The sequence below is a fragment of the Hemicordylus capensis genome, chromosome 2, assembly GCF_027244095.1.
Source record: "Hemicordylus capensis ecotype Gifberg chromosome 2, rHemCap1.1.pri, whole genome shotgun sequence".
In the NCBI taxonomy this organism is placed as follows: domain Eukaryota; kingdom Metazoa; phylum Chordata; class Lepidosauria; order Squamata; family Cordylidae; genus Hemicordylus; species Hemicordylus capensis.
In genome coordinates, this window is record NC_069658.1 from 229,668,768 (window position 1) to 229,685,112 (window position 16,345).

At 47.5% G+C, this 16,345-nt stretch overlaps 1 protein-coding gene across 4 annotated transcripts in view; it reads right to left on the reverse strand.

The window, feature by feature from the left end:
* The window catches only part of LOC128341628 (zinc finger protein 420-like), a 28,524-nt gene extending 12,799 nt beyond the window's left edge, over window positions 1-15,725 (reverse strand). For 2 of the 4 annotated variants that reach the window (XM_053287989.1, XM_053287990.1), the window contains exons 1-5: window positions 15,629-15,656; window positions 14,186-14,311; window positions 4,590-5,115; window positions 3,267-3,396; window positions 2,211-2,293 (exon numbers count right to left, since the gene is read on the reverse strand). In XM_053287989.1, the coding sequence (XP_053143964.1) occupies window positions 2,211-2,293; window positions 3,267-3,396; window positions 4,590-5,006 (630 nt within the window). In that variant the 5' untranslated portion in view covers window positions 5,007-5,115; window positions 14,186-14,311; window positions 15,629-15,656. The other 2 variants (XM_053287988.1, XM_053287991.1) reach the window with 2 other exon arrangements.
* Window positions 15,726-16,345: the final 620 nt, after the last annotated feature.

Sequence of the window (16,345 nt, forward strand, 5' to 3'; positions counted from 1 at the left end):
AAGCCCCAGGTGTTGTATCCTAGCCTCATAAGAAAGGTGCTCTAGGCCCCTGATCATCTTGGTTGCCCTCTTCTGCACCTTTTCCAGTTCTACAATGTCCTTTTTAAGATGTGGTGTCCAGAATTGTACGTAGTACTCCAAGTGTGGTCGCACCATAGTTTTGAATAAGGGCATTATAATATTAGCCGTTTTATTTTCAATCCCCTTCCTAATGATCCCTAGCATTAAATTTGCCTTTTTCACAGCTGCCGCACATTGAGTTGACACTTTCAACAAGCTGTCCACCATGACACCAAGATCCCTCTCCTGGTCAGTCACCGACAGCTCGGATCCCATCAGCATATACTTGAAGTTGGGGGTTTTCGTCCCACTTTACACTTGCTAACTTTGAACTGCATTTGCCATTTTGTCGCCCACTCCCCCAGTTTGGAGAGATCCTTTTGGAGCTGCTCACAATCCGTTTTGTATTTCACTACCCTTATCATCTGCAAATCTGGCCACCTCACTACTTACCCCTGCATCTAGATCATTGATGAATAAATTAAAAAGCACTGGTCCCAGTACAGATCCCTGGGGGACCCCACTTCTGACTTCCCTCCATTGTGAAAACTCTCCATTTATACCTACCCTCTGTTTCCTGTCTTTCAACCAGTTAGCAATCCACACATGGACTTGTCCCCTTATCCCATGACTGCTAAGTTTCCTCAGGAGTCTTTGATGAGGAACTCTGTCAAAAGCTTTTTGGAAGTCCAGGTACACTATGTCAACTGGATCACCTTGATCAACACATTCGTTGACACCCTCAAAGAAGTCCAAAAGGTTGGTGAGGCAAGATTTACCTTTGCGGAAGCCATGCTGGCTCACTCCCAGCAGGGCCTGTTCTTCTAGGTGCTTTACAATTTTATCCTTGAGGATACTTTCCATCAATTTGCCTGGAACGGACGTTAGGCTAACCAGCCTGTAATTTCCCGGATCGCCCCGGCTCCTTTTTTGAAAATCGGTGTTACATTTGCTACTCTCACCTGTTCCCCAGGTGTCATTTTAAAAGCTGCTCTGCAACCTTTTTGATTTTAAGTGCCAGCAGTCTGCTCCCATCTTGGTTCAAGTGCAGCCCGTCCCTTTTGTTCAGGCCTTGCTTGCCCCAAGATGTGTCCCAGTGCCTAACTAATCTAAACCCCTCCTCCCGGCACCAACGTCTCATCCACGCATTGAAACCCCTCAGCTCTGCCTGTCTCACTGTACCTGCGCGTGGAACAGGTAGCATTTCTGAGAATGCTACCTTGGGGGTCCTGGACTTCAAAACACTACTTATCAGCCTAAATTTGGCTTCGAGGACCTCCCGACTGCATTTCCCCACTTCGTTGGTGCCAACGTGCACCACGACAGCTGTCTCCTCCCCAGCACTGCCTAGGAGCCTGTCCAGATGCCGCGTGATGTCCGCAACCTTCGCACCAGGCAGGCAAGTCACCGTGCAGTCAACACGCGGGTCACAAACCCATCTCTCTCTATACCTCTAATGATCAAATCACCCACTACAAAGAGGCCCCCACACCCCAGAGGAGTATCCCCCATGCGAGAGGATATGGGCTCATCATCCACGGAAGGGGTCCCTTCTAAAGGAACATTTCCCTCTTCCTCAGACCGATGTCCTCCTTGTCCAAGACCTGAATTCTTCCTGATAGCAGAGGAGCTACCAGCCCTGGAGTGGGATGCCTCTATCATATCCCTGATGGTTCCTTCCTTGAAGCAGAATCCACAAGAGTCGTTCAGGAAAGGTGCTGTGAGAAGGGCAGGGAATGTTCCCTGCAGGATCATCAATTATTTTTATAGACCCGCTTTTTAACAAAAATAGCTATTATTATTGTTTTAATAGAAAAATAAGGCGGGGGGGGCAATGGTGTCCTGTCACAAAGGGGGTGCAACTAAAACCACACAGTGGAGATACCAGCAACCACCCCTGGAAAAGATGCTCTCATAAGATGGAAGAGGCACACTTCCCTGCCTGCTCCATACTTGGAAGGCAACGTTTCAAAGGCATCTCCCTGTCTGGTTAGCCACATTCCAACCTTCACAAGATTCAAGGCTTTCTAGTCAGCAGCTTGGACAGAAGCCAAAGGAAAGAGGGCCACTTGCAGCCCCAGAGGGGTGTCCAAGGAATAGGGCTTGTCTGTCTGCCCCACATTCTCCATTCCCAACAAGCCCTCCCCTACCTTCTTCCGTGGTCTTGAAGCATTTTCCATCCCACCAGGCAGAAGAGAGGGCTGAGAATGCATTAGCAGTGTCATTCCAGCACCTGCCAAGGACACAAAAGTGACGGGAGGATGTATGAGAATAAAAGAGAGAGAGAGAATCAAGCCTAGAGTTAAAAAATTCTCATGTTGGCTTTGTGCAGAATTCAAAATGCAGTTTGGGACACATCAGGTTGATGACTGTCGTAACACAATATATTGTCTGTTTAAACTGTGTCAGAGGCTGGAGGAAAGGGTCTGAATTCATCCCCACCCCCCAAAGACTCAGGTGAACATACAAGCAAGGCAAGGATTTCCTCTGCTCTCCTTCTGTCAAATCTATCAGACAGGGAAATGGGCAAGATATTTTAAAAGGAATGGGGGACGTGTTAGGGAAATGCCAAATCAGGATTATTTCTCCCAGTAAAGATAAATTGGGATGGAGAGCTAGTCTTGCAGTAGTAAGCATGAATTGTCCCCTTTGCTAAGCAACATTCATTTTAACTTGAATTTGGATGGGTGAATACATGGGAGCCCTCTCTGCTGTAAGATATTCCCCTTAGGAAATGGGGTCATGGCTCAGTGGGGCACTGAGTGCTTTCTGCAAAAGGCCCCAGGTTCAATCCCAGGCAGAAGGTAGGGCTGGAAGAGACTCCTGCCTTTAAACTCTTCCTCGGGCTTTAACTATCTTTCTGCTGCAGGCAAGCCTCCTTTTATTCTCTTTCCCCCCTCCAACCTTGCTAAACAAACCAATCCAAATAAACTCAAGTTCCCTCCAGTTTTTAAATTACAGCCAGTCAAATCAAACCCTCTCTTCCCTCCAAAATTTAAACATCCCTTTCAGACCAAAGGGTAGAACAGCGACTGTGAACTTTTGACCCCTGCACAGCTTCTTAATACAGAACAGAAGGAGGAAGCAATCACATGTATAATACAAACATCAGGAAAGCACAAAGGGGAGGTAAAGGCCTCATTCCTTCAGGGGGGTATCTGAGAGGGGGGGCGGAATAAGGGGGCAACCGCCCCATACCTCCTTACCCAGCAAGGTGTCCCCACTGCTGCCCTCCTGCCTGGGGATCTCCTTGGACAGAGGCCTCTGCCTGGTGCCTGATGGAGCCTTCTCGGCCTCAGGGAAGTCAGGGGCCGCTTCCGACAACAGTCCTTGCACCTGAGACAGGCAGAAGGAGAGATTCCCAACAGGGAGCAGGAAGAAAGGCATTAGAAAGGGAACGGGGCAGGAAGGTCCCAGAGGAAACTGCCTCATACCGAGCCAGATCCCTGGTCAAAGTATGTATGCATGTCCATTGATATAATGCCTTTGTTAAATCTAGCTCAGTATTGGCTACACTGACTGGCAGAGACTTCTTCTCCCGGCCGACATCCACGCCTATCTCTTTGACACTTTTTATGGAAAAAGTAAATATGTGGCTCTTCACCCAGGCTTCTGAATGAAAGTATTGCTTTGTTGCTGCTGCTGCTTTGTGTTTTATATATATATTAATTGCATTTTTAAATAGAGATTTAATTTTTAAATTTTCTGTACTTTTGTATTTTATGTATTGTTTTAATTATATTGTGAACCATATTGAGATCATCTTAATTAAAAGCGGTATATAAATCCAACAAATAAGCAGTACATTTATATACCGCCGTTCCTAAATCTAGCTCAGTATTGGCTACACTGACTGGCAGCAACTTCTTCTCCAAGGTTTCAGGCAGGAGCTTATCCCAGCCCTGCATGGAGATGCCAGAGATTGAACCGGGGGCGTCCTGCATGCAATCAGATGCTCTGCCACGTGCCCAAGATAGAAGGCCCCTAACCCAAGAAGGAATTAAAGTACAGTGGTCCCTCGACTTACAAACTACTCAACATAAGTATTTTTCGAGTTACAAACGGCAGTTTTAGATCCGGTTTTAGATGCGGTTTTTTCGACTTACAAATTTTTAGATGGGGTTTCCTCGACTTACAAATTTTTAGATGGGGTTTCCTTGACTTACAAATTTTACATGCGGTTTCCTTGACTTGCCTGCCTGTTTACTGCCTGTTTATTCTTGAAAAGAAATGTTCCTGTGCAGTTTGCAAGCCTTACTGGGGGTCTGGGTCTTTTTTCTAGGCTCCGGAACGCATTAATCCGTTCCCAATGCATTCCTATGGGAAACCACTTTTCGACTTACGAATTTTTCGACTTACAAATGTGCATTCGGAACGGATTAATTTCGTAAGTAGAGGGACCGCTGTAGGTGGATCATCTCCATGAGTGATTCCCAAGTTGCTTTTTGATGCCACATCTGGCTTCTTTGAGGATCTCCTGGCTCACATTCCGAGGCCTTTGCAGCTCCCAAGATAAACTGCTCTCTCACCTGCTGCTTTTCCTGCCTCTTGTCCTCCTCCGCCTGGCTCAGGAGGAAACCTTCTGCCAGGGCCACTGCCTGGGAACTGGTCTCTGCTCCACACTCTCTGATCCAGCTCTCCAGCTCTGGGGGCAGGATGCTCAAGAACTGCTCCAGGGTCACCAGGTCCACAATCTGACCTTTTGTGAGTCTCCCTGGCTTCAGCCACTGATGGCAAAGGCTGTGGAGTCGGCTGCAAACCTCGCGGGGCCCCTCGGCCTGCTGGTAGCAGAACTGCCTGAAGCGCAGGTGCTGGGCCTCTGAGCTCCTGATGTCTTCAACCAGCATCTTCTGCTTGGCCCTTTCCCAGAACTCCCCAGAGCTCCTCACTTGTCTGGCCTCAAGGCCTTCTCCTGCTTGGCAGCTAGCTGGGTCTTCCTTCCCCATCTTTCATACGTGCTTCAAGGCAGCCTCCAACAATATTAACAATCAAAGGATTTCCTTGTTGAGGAATGAAAGTGTTTGATTCCCAGATTCCACCTCATGGATCTTCTCCCTGTATGAGAAGGAGACAAATGCTAAGAGTCCAAGATAACCTTGAAAGGCAGAGTGGGGGAGGCAGGTGGTCTCCCCATCAGGGACACAGAACAAAGCCTTCAATGCAGGATCCTTCCCTTTGGTCTGTTCCTGATAACTCCCCCCCCCCACTTCCTCCTCTTCCTCTGGGCTTCCCCACACAGTGGAGCCTCCTGGGGAGCAGAGTGCAAACCTCAGCTCCTTAAAGCCACCCCCCTCTTTTCCCGTTTCCAGCCACCACATCCACAAAGCTCTCCCCTTTCCAGGACACAAGGAGGGCGACTTGGATCACCCCTTGGGAATCCATCTCCTCCAGTCTCCCCCACCCTTGGCTGCCTAGAGAAGAACATGCAGGTGGCAGGCCTGGGGGAAAGAAATCGCTCCTCAGAGCACTTAAGCACCAATATTTGGAATGACTTGATTGACAAATAGCCAGAACTGGGGTTTAAGTGTTGAGAGGGAAAGGACAAATAATACAAAAATGTTACAGCTAACTCCTAGTTCTGTGAACTGAAAAAAATGAGAGGACACACTATTCCTGGCACCCACAGAGCCCTGTGGTTTCCTTTGGTATTATATAGGCGAGGTTGACCATTGCCTCCTCCCGCACAGTCTGAGATGATGCCTTTCAGCATCTTCCTATATCGCTGCTGCCCGATATAGTACAGGTTGAGAATCCCTTATCCAGACATCCGAAATGCTCCAAAATCCGGACACCATGTCGTAACAAAAACGAAAAAACCCAAAACGCCTCAGCTGACTTGCTTGCAGATTCCCAATTTTTGCTGCTTTTAAACATGCAGTCAAAACCTACTTATTTCAGAAGGCTGCCCACATCTCATCCCCCTCATTGCCCACACAGGACATTTCTCCCCTGGTTCCATCGTCCCAAGCCCACTGCCTGCTTTCCTCCCTTCCATCACCTCCCGCCTGGCAATCACTGAGCTCTTCTTCAAGGGAGCGCTGCAGCTCCCGCAGGAAGGAAAAAACACAAAGGCTCCTTTCTCAGGGGAGGGGCCGGAAGGGAAGGCCCTCCATGCAGAATGTTTCTTCCCAGTCGCCTTTCTAGGAACCTGGACTCCCTCAGTAGGGATGTGTACGGTCCGGAGCAGTCCGGACCGGCACCGAAGGGGGGACTTTCTTTAAGGGCGGGGAGGGCTTGCTTACCCCTCCCCCCTCTTTGCCCCCTCCAGCGCCCGTATTTAACAGACAAACGGGGCGCTGGAAACCAGCCGCCCCCGCCCGCCGCAAGCAGATTTACCCTTCAAAACTGCCAATACCCCTGCCATCGCCCGCCAGCCCTCCCTCCCTCCCTCCCAGCTGCCCGCCCGCCCGCCCGAGGACTCACCCAATGCTTTAGAAAAAACGAGAGGAGCTACCGGACGGAGCTCCTCTCGTTACGAAGGCCTGCTGCATACTGAAGGCGCTTTGCGCGCACGCGCGTGCCGCAAAGCACACCGATCGCCGGAGGCCCGGTCTACCCGGCCCGGCAGGTAGACCGGGCCTCCGGCGATCGGAGGCCCGGTCTACCCGGCCTTTTCCGGGCAGGTAGACCGGGCCTCCGGCGATTGGCGTGCTTTGTGGCGCACGCATGTGCGCGCGCGCAAAGCGCCTTCAGTATGCAGCAGGCCTTCGTAACGAGAGGAGCTCCGTCCGGTAGCTCCTCTCGTTTTTTCTAAAGCATTGGGTGAGTCCTCGGGCGGGCGGGCAGCTCGGAGGGAGGGAGGGCTGGCGGGCGACGGCAGGGGTATTGGCAGTTTTGAAGGGTAAATCTGCTCGCGGCGGGGGGGGGGCGGCGGCAGGGGCGGCAGGTTTCCAGCGCCCCGTTTGTCTGTTAAATACGGGCGCTGGAGGGGGCAAAGAGACGGGAGGGGTAAGCAAGCCCTCCCGCCCTTAAAGCAATACCCCCCACCCGGACCCGGACCAGCAAGAGCCAAACCGGTCCGGCAGTTCGGCCATTCTTTATAATGGCCGCCGGACCGGTTCGGACTCACCCCTATCCCTCAGGTTAACCCTTAAACTGGCCTTCTCCTAGCAGGAGGCAGCAAAGGGGCTGCTCCATCCCTGCCTTGCAAGAGAGAGCAAAGAGTGCATGCTCAGTTTGGCACCTGCTCTGTTGGCGTCTCTTTTGGCGATCTGTTGGTGCCTGCTCTGTTTTGTAAAGGTACAGTACAGGGTAATGTCGAAAATTTCAAAAAGGCTTGCTGATACCCCTATGGGTAACAGTGATAATAAAAAGAGGAAGCGTTTATGTTTATCTAAATACTTTAAATAAAACCTTAAAAAATAAAATACAATAACCTTTTGTGTTTAGACTTGGATCCCATGCCCAAGATATATCATTATGCAAATATTCCAAAATCTGGAAAAATCCAAAATGGGAACACTTCTGGTTCTGATCCCAAGCAGTCCGTATAGGAATACTTAACCGTAGCAGCGGGGATTCAAACCGGCAACCTTCTGCTTGTTAGTCAAGCATTTCCCCGTTGGCCTTCCCTACGTTCAAAATGGCTCTTTTCCCAATCTCAGCCCGGACACCCACCGAAAGGCGAGTGCTGGCCATAACAGTTCACCCCAATTATAGCAGAGCAAATGTGTGTGAGAAGAGCAAGCCCAGTAAAGAGCATCTTCAAAAGCAAGTCAGGTTTCTTGGGGAAGTCACATACCTTGGTAGGAAAGCCGGTTTCCCTGAGCTTTCTGTCCTCATAGTGCAGAGGAGAGAGGGAGTGAGAGAAGCGACATGTCTCATGGAGAAGGCAGCGGAGCAAGGAGCAGGAGGAAGCGAGAGACCCTCATCACCAGCAATCAGAGGTGGCCAGAGCAGAGGGAGAGGCAAGGAGAGGGGAGATGGAGAGGAAGACCCTTCCTCACTCTCTCGACTCCTAATACCCCTCGTGGTCCGTAGGGCAGAATGTGCAGAGAGACAAGGCAGTGGGCTCTGTTTTCTGTTGAGCGCACAGGACAGGGCCTTCTCAGTCATTGCCCTCAGGCTTTAGAATGCTCTCCTGGCTGGCATCCTCCCCTCAGTCTCCGTGACAGTTTTCAGGGGGAAAGTCAAGAACTAGGCTTTTAAATGAAAGTATTGTTTTTACTGCTGCTGCTTTGTGTTTTATGTATTGTTATTAATTTTTAAAATAGAGATACTTTTATATCTATATTATCTGTACTTTTGTATTATTATTATTTTATTATTACATTTATATCCCGCTCAGGAGCCCAGAGCGGTGTACTACATACTTGAGTTTCTCTTTCACAACAACCCTGTGAAGTAGGTTAGGCTGAGAGAGAAGTGACTGGCCCAGAGTCACCCAGCTAGTTTCATGGCTGAATGTGGATTTGAACTCGTGTCTCCCCGGTCCTAGTCCAGCACTCTAACCACTACACCACGCTGGCAATATTATGCATTGTTTTAATTATACTGTAAACCGCTTTGAGATTGTTCTAATGAAAAGTGGTATATAAATTGAATAAATAAACAAACTCATAAGGAGACAAGGTTTGTCCAGCATGGCTCGTTCTTGACAAATCCATGCGGACGTCTGCTGATCACCAAGTTCTTCTCTAACTGCTCACAAACAGGCTGCCTAATAATCTGTTCTAGGACTTAGCCAGGTATTTATTATTTATTTATTATTACTACATTTCTATACCTCTCATCCAACAGCTCTAGGCAGTTTACAAAACCAAAACGAAATATTATCATTTAAAAATCAAACTTAAAACCATAAAATCTAAACAATTCAAACAGTTTAAACAAGCTGTTCCAAATCTGGTTTAAATTGGTTAGACAGTCCTCAAGAGAGTGCAATTATGCCTCAAAGGTTTATGTATCTGCCATCTTGGATCGGGGTGGGTGACATGATCACAAATGTCACCATTGGGACATCCCTATGTGTCCATTCAGCTGTAGCAACTTTGGTTCAAATAGGTTAGACCGGCCACATGTTAGTGCACTTGTGCTTCAAAAGTTTGTGTGTCCACTAACTTGAACTGAGGTGGATGACATTGTCACATTCTTCACCGTTGAGGTGTCCCTATGTGTCCCTACAGCTGTAGCAAGTTTGGTTCAAATCAGTTAGGCGGTTCACAAGTTGGCCCACTTGTGCCTCAAAGGTTTATGTGCCCGCTGTTTTGAATTGGCGTGGATGACATCATCACAAACTGCCATTGAGGTGTACGTGTGTGTCACTCACTGTAACTGTACCCAATTGGTTCCAATAGGTTAGGCAGTCCACATATTAGCTGCTTGTGCCTCAGATGTTCACGCGGCTGCCATCTTGAATTAGAGTGGATAACATCATCACACACCACGCCATTTGGGCATCCCTATGTGTCCCTACATCTGTAGCAAATCTGATTCAAATCGGTTAGGTGGTTCACAAGTTAGTCCGCTTGTGCCTCAAATGTTTACGTGTCCGCCATCTTTGATCGGGGAGGGTGACATCATCACAAACTACACCGTTGAGGTGTCCCTATGTGTTCCAACAACTGTACCCGATTTGATTCATATTGGTCCACGCGTTGCAAGGTTGATGTGGGGGACACGCGGACACACACACACACAATGCCAGGTGATCTCATAATCCTACTGGAAAGTAGACTAAAAACAGTTAACACAGTTTTAAAACCCTGAAAGACCAGCCTAAATAAATCAGTCTTAAGGGCTCTCTTACGTTACTGGCCTTTATTTAAACCATGACATCAAGCAGACAGGTTTGTAGTTTCCCATTTCCTCCTCTCATCCCCATCCCTTTCAGAAACTATGGACCACATTTCCTTGTCTCCAGTCTTCCAGCACATAAGCTGTTCTCCAGAAATTCTCATAGTTTATAGACAGTGATTCCGAGATGGCAACTGCAAATTTCCTCAGTATCCAATATATTTCAGATACCCAGTCAAATCCAGAGCTGCAGTCAAATCATTTAGCTGATGTTTTCTGCATGTGACTCATTGAATATGAACCTCTGTGATCCACCCCAAGGTCTTTCCACATCCTGAGTATTTATGCAGTTTCTGCCCTTGGTGGATTCTCTGACGGTCAGTAAAACTTGAGCTCCTGCTGAAGCCTTTTCCAAGTGTACATAGGGTTTCTCCCCCAAGAACCTCCTTTGATATTGAGTTAGGTTTGTGCTCTGGCTGAAGCCCTTTCAACAGTGCAAATGTCAATATGGTTTCTCCCCTCTGTGGATTCTTTGATGTTGTCTAAGCTCTGAGCTCTGGCAGAAGCTCTTTCCACACACTGAGCACTGAAGTGGTTTCTCCTGTGTGGATTATCTAATATTGTGTAATGTGTGAGATCGTCCTGAAGTTGTTTCCACACTACAAAAATTTTAATGGCTTCTCACCTGTGTGGATTCCTTTATGGACAGTAAGGTGCAAAGGTGTTCTAAATCTTTTTCCACACGCCGAGCATGAATATGGTTTCCCCCGTGTGGTTTCTTTGATAGTAAATAAGGCTTGTGCTGCTGTCAAAGTTCTTCTCACATGCTGAGCATCAATATGGTTTCACTGTGGATTCTTTGATGGTAGGAAAGGCTTAAGCACTTAAAGCCCCTGCTAACTGAGCAAAGAGGCACCTTTTTTAAAGTGGTGATTCTCTTTATTTAGCAGGGAGAGAGCAAATGGCCCTATCCATCCCCAGCACAACATCCCTCCAGTGGCTGTTGCCTATCTTATGTTTCTTTTTCAGATTGTCAATCCTTTGGGGACAGGGAAACATTTATTTATTTATTTATTTATTTATATCTATGTAAACCGCTTTGAGCACTTTTGTTGAAAAGCGGTATATAAATATTCTTCATACAGACATACATGGTGTTTACCCCGAGTAGATTCTTTGATGTGAAGCTTGAGGTGTTAGAGAAGCTTTTTCCACACACAGAGCACTGATACGGTTTCTCCCCCGTATGGATTCTTTGGTGCTGAGTAAGATGTGCATTTCGATTAAAGCCCTTTACACAAACTGAACATTTAAATGGCTTCTTGCCTTTGTGCATTCTTTTATGGAGAGTAAGAGATGAAGACACCCTGAAGCCCTTTCCACACACTGAGCACTGATATTGTTTCTCCCCTGTATGGATTCTTTTATGGGAAGTCAGGCATGAGCTCCAAGTGAAGCTCTTTCCACACACTGAGCATTTATAATGCTCAAAGTGGCTTCTTTGATGACACAGGTGGCTTCTTTGATGTCGGGTTAGGTTAATCTTGTGGCTGAAGCTCTTTCCACAAGGTGAACATGTATATGTTTTCTCCCGTGTGGATTATTTTATGAGAATTAAGGTTTGAAGTGTTCCTGAAGCTCTTTCCACACACTGAGCATGGGTATGGCTTTTCCCGTGTGGTTTCTTTGATGGTAAATAAGGCTTGTGCTGCTGTCAAAGCTCTTTCCACATACTGAGCATTGATATGGTTTCACTCCACTGTGGATTCTTTGATGGTAGGAAAGTCTTGAGCTCTAGCTGAAGCTCTTTCCACAAACTGTGCACGTATATGGTCTCTCTCCTCTGTAGATTCTCTGATGAGAATTAAGGCTCGTGCTCTGGCTGAAGCCCTTTCCACACATTGGACATTTAAATGATGTTCCCCCTGAGTGGACCCTCTGATGGGAATTCCGGTTTGAGGTGTTTGTGAAGTCTTTTCCACACACTGAGCACCGATATGGTTTCTCCCCTGTGTGGATTCTTTGATGCTGAGCAAGATGTGCACTCCGATTAAAACTCTTTCCACACACTGAGCATTTAAATGGTTTCTCCCCTATGTGGATTACCTGATGGGCAGTAAAACATGCTCTGTTACTGAAGCTCTTTCCACACTCCAAACATTTATATGGTGTCACCCCTGTGTGGTTTCTTGGGTCTGTGCTAAGGTTTGATTTGACATTTGAGATTTTTGCACGTAGGGAGATCTTATTCCTTTCTTCTGTGAAATTCCTGTTGGACTGGAATTTCATACAAGTCTGCCCCCTTGGAAGCAGTGGATTCCTCTTCTGTTCAGCTTCTCTCCAAGGCATTTCACCCTCAGGTATGTTCCCCAGACTTTGGGAAACACCTATATCGGGCAGCGGCGATATAGGAAGATGCTGAAAGGTATCCTCTCATATTGCGCTGAAGATGGCAATGGCAAACCCCTCCTGTATTCTACCAAAGACAACCACAGGGCTCTGTGGGCTCCAGGAGTCGACACCGACTCGATGCACACTTTATTTTACCTTTACAAATATGATAGATAGATAGACAGAAAAGAGATACTTCAGGCATTTTTGGCAATAACAAATATTTAGGAAATCCATTCAAACCTGTCTGAATTCTCCTCTCCCTTCAGCCCCATGAACTGAAAAGACAACATGGAAAGATGTTCTAACTTCTGCCCAGGGATGAGAGAGGAGAGCAGTGGTTACTGCCTGGGACTAGAAGGATCAGTCTGGTAACAGAATGCAAATGCCACTTGGCCAGCACACCAAAAGGAAGGTGAGGTCAGGAAGAGGAGCTGGGAGCTCCATGCTTGGCCTCAGCACAGGGAAGGGATCTCAGCTAACTGGGCAAAGAGCTCCTCATCCAGTGGTCGCAATCTTGTATTGAGCAGGGGCAGAGCAAATGTCCCTATTCAGCTCCAGCACAGTGTCCCACAAAGTCTCTCAAGTGAAGACGACTCTTCTCACTTCAGGATTTAGATTAGCCCAAAGCTTACTTTCTGTATCTAGCGCAGGGATCCTCAACCTTGGGCCCCCAGATGTTGTTGGACCAACTCCCATGATCCCCAACCAAAGGCTACTGGGGCTGGGGATTATGGGAGTTGAAGTCCAACACCATCTGGGGGCCCAAGGTTGAGGATCCCTGATCTAGCGGACAAGGACAAGGAGGGAGCTTTACCCAGAGACACCAGATGCTCCGAGATCTCCTCCATGACTTCCTTGGGCAGAACCCCTTGGGCAGGGCCCAGCAGAGTCCACTCCTCCTCCGTGAAGTACACAGACACCTCCTCCAAGGTCACTGGACCCTGGAATAATAATAAGAAAGACCCAGAGACTCCTCAGCGGCATTCAAAGCCTTCCCCGTGGTCAGCTTTGGCAGAAGCAGATTTCTTCAGACTCCGGGAGATGGAAAGGGCAGAAGCACCCACTGCTGTCCTCTGTCCATCTCCTTCACTCATTCTCCTCTCACCTGATTCAGTGATGGCACAGCAACTGCATCCCCTCTACCAGAAAGAGGAGAAGGCCTGGAGTGAGGCACCAGGGACATTCCGCTGCCTATGAAGATGACAAGGAAGGTGGGAACTTGTTGGCTCCTGTTAGCTGCCTGGCCCAGTTCAAGGTGGTTCACTTCTTACCAGTAAACCCCTAAAGGGCCCGGGACCCGCACACCCCAGGTATCGCCTTCTCTCTTTGATGGACTGGGAGGTTAATTACAGTTTCCTGGGACCTCCTCTCAAATAAGAGATTGCTTGAATCCCACTTTAGGAGCACGCCACTCCTTTGAGGTAGGCTGCCAGCAGTTAAAGACCAATCTAGAGTCGCTGACCAGGCTGTGACATGGCTTCTACAACTTAGAACAGTCCGGCTTGAAACATACTGGCACTGTACAGTCAGAATCCACAGAACCCACCTCTAGACAAACAACATATTGTTCTTTAAAACAAATTAAACCATTAAAACCAAGCTGAAGATACAAGGAATACAGGCAGCAGGTGAAAACACTAAAAGGTCTCTCTGAGGAGGAGGGACTTTCAATCCTTTACTGAAAGGAAGTTGAAAAGCCTTAAGATGTCTACATGTTGCTTTCAGCACTTAATCATTCTGTTAAGGTCACACAAAGCAAGCTGGAAAATACTTGTTCGCACATTTTCATTTTGCTTGCTTCTGTGAAAACAGTTTGGGGTGTAATTCAGAGTGCTGATTTAGATCTAGAAAGTCCTAAAGTGCTGAAACGAAACTGACTTCTAAACGGTGCAAAGACAAATACCTCCCGCTAAAGAGGAACACTATATCAGCCCACAGACCTCATACACAGTAGAGAAAGAAAGATCAAGTTGAAACACACGCCGTCAGTCCTTACCCAGCGAAATGGCACTTCGATCGCCCTCCTGCACCCTCCGCCTGAAGGGTGGCTTTTCTCTAGTGTCCAACGGAGCCTTCTCTGCCTCAGAGAGGTCAGCAGCTACCTCTGCTGCCAGTCCCTCACCTGGAAGCACAGAAAATCCCAGAGAGGGAATGTGGAGAGGCTTAGGCAACAGTTTACATTGAGGGACACCATCTCAACCCTACACGAAGAACTACTTTGGGGACACAACTTCATGATCCTGTACAGCCTGGGGCAGGGCCTTCTCAGGAGTGGCACCAGAATGAAGAAATTTCTGTCCTTGGGAGTTCTGTTCTGCATTTCTTAGCTTTAGGGCACAAGGCAAAAGCAACTTTATTCTGAACAGCTTTGGGGGCTACCCAACTTTCAAAGGAAAATGGCTGATGGTGGTGTTAGGTTCTCCTGCCCAATTAGCTGAGACTAATAGCTTTTTGTCTTCATTTTTTTTGGTGCTACTCTGTAGTAATGCATATTTTATACAAGTTGTAGCATGCCTCCCCCTGCTAAATAAAGAGAATCGCCACTTTTAAAAGGTGCCTCTGCTCAGTTAGCAGGGGACTAACTTTAAAAAAAAAATTATCAAGACAGTATGTGCACACGTGTGTTCAGAATGGAGCCTTCCTGATTCAACCTGAGCAGGATCTCAAATTAACTGAGTGGACATTAAAAAAAAACGTGTGAGAAAAAACACATGTGCACGCCTTAGAGAGAACACTGGAAGGCGCTCTCTCAGGTAACCTAGACCTAAGCCGTTCAGGGCTTTAAAGGTAATAACCAGCGCTCTGTATTTTACCTGCAAACGTATTGGGCAGCCAGTACTTAAGTCTCCCCAGTTCTAGTCCAACACTAGTCTAAACATTACACCATGCTGGCTCTCTTAAGTTGCAGACTTCAGCTGCCTATCCCCTTGAGCAATGCAGTGCTAATCTAAACCCAACTGAGGACAAAGCCAGACCGTTCCTGTGGCATGGAGTAGCAGCAATTGCTACTGGTGTAATATATAATAAAGGTGCTGTGTGAGACCCATTCAGAAACCCCAAAGGCTACTTTCTCGGTATTGCAAGCTTTTTTGGTAATGTAAGTTAGTTTTAAAGTCTTCGTTTCCCCCCGAATGTTGAATTGCAATGGGAAGGACATACTGTAGTGCTTTTTAGCTTGAAAACCAAAGAAAGGAGGTTTTTTCTTCGCAGTTTCCAAATTCTTTGAAAAAGCAAAATAAGTTCTGCATAAAAGCAGGTTCCAAATTAACACAGCGAATTGTCTTCATTTCAGAGTCTATAGGGCGCATGCTTCGCCCAGGGCGCCAAAAGCTCTACAACCCGCCCTGCTCCCAAGACAGCTCTCCGCTTTCCTCCCTTGCATCGCTTTCCTCCCTTGCATCGCCTCCCTCCCTAGACTCCATCAGCCACTTGCACTCACCCGATTCCCTTGTAAACTAAAGGGGCTGCTCCTTACCGCGTGGAGAAGGCTCCGCGAGGCGGGGAGAGGGGAGGCCGGAAGTGAGGGAGCCCATTCACAGTCTTGCTTTCAGTGTCCCTCTAGGAATGTGGACTCTCTCAGATTAACCGTTAAGTTGGCCTTCCTCCCTGAAAACAAAAGGGAAACTCTCCCTCTTCATGCCTGGCCCTGCAAGAGGATACAAGAGTGTATGGACAGCAGAGCATGCCGTTTACACGGGAGAAATACTCACTCACTCTCTCGTCCCCTCACCGCAATCAGACGACATTTCCCTACTGGTCAGAGGTGCCCTTAGGTAATTTTGGAGTCTGGACCTTAAGGTCTTTGGAGGCCCCCCGCCAACCGCCAAGTTAAACATCATTCCCCTACCTACACACACACAGTGTGACAAACACAGTATTTTTAACACGTGGGTTCCTGAAGGCACAAACAGCAACCAAATTCACAAGAATGTAAGAATACAAAACAGATATAGTTATGCAAATATGCAGTAGCAGAAACCTTTCAACACACAACTTAACATGTTACCATTCCACATATTTCTTTCCCCACTCCCCACTCTGTCCAAATAAGAGCCTCCCCATCGCTGGCAACTTTAAAAAAGGCACTCAAGACATTTATTCACCCAGGCTTTTAATTAGATTTATTATAGTTTAATATTTTTAATGTGGGGTTTAA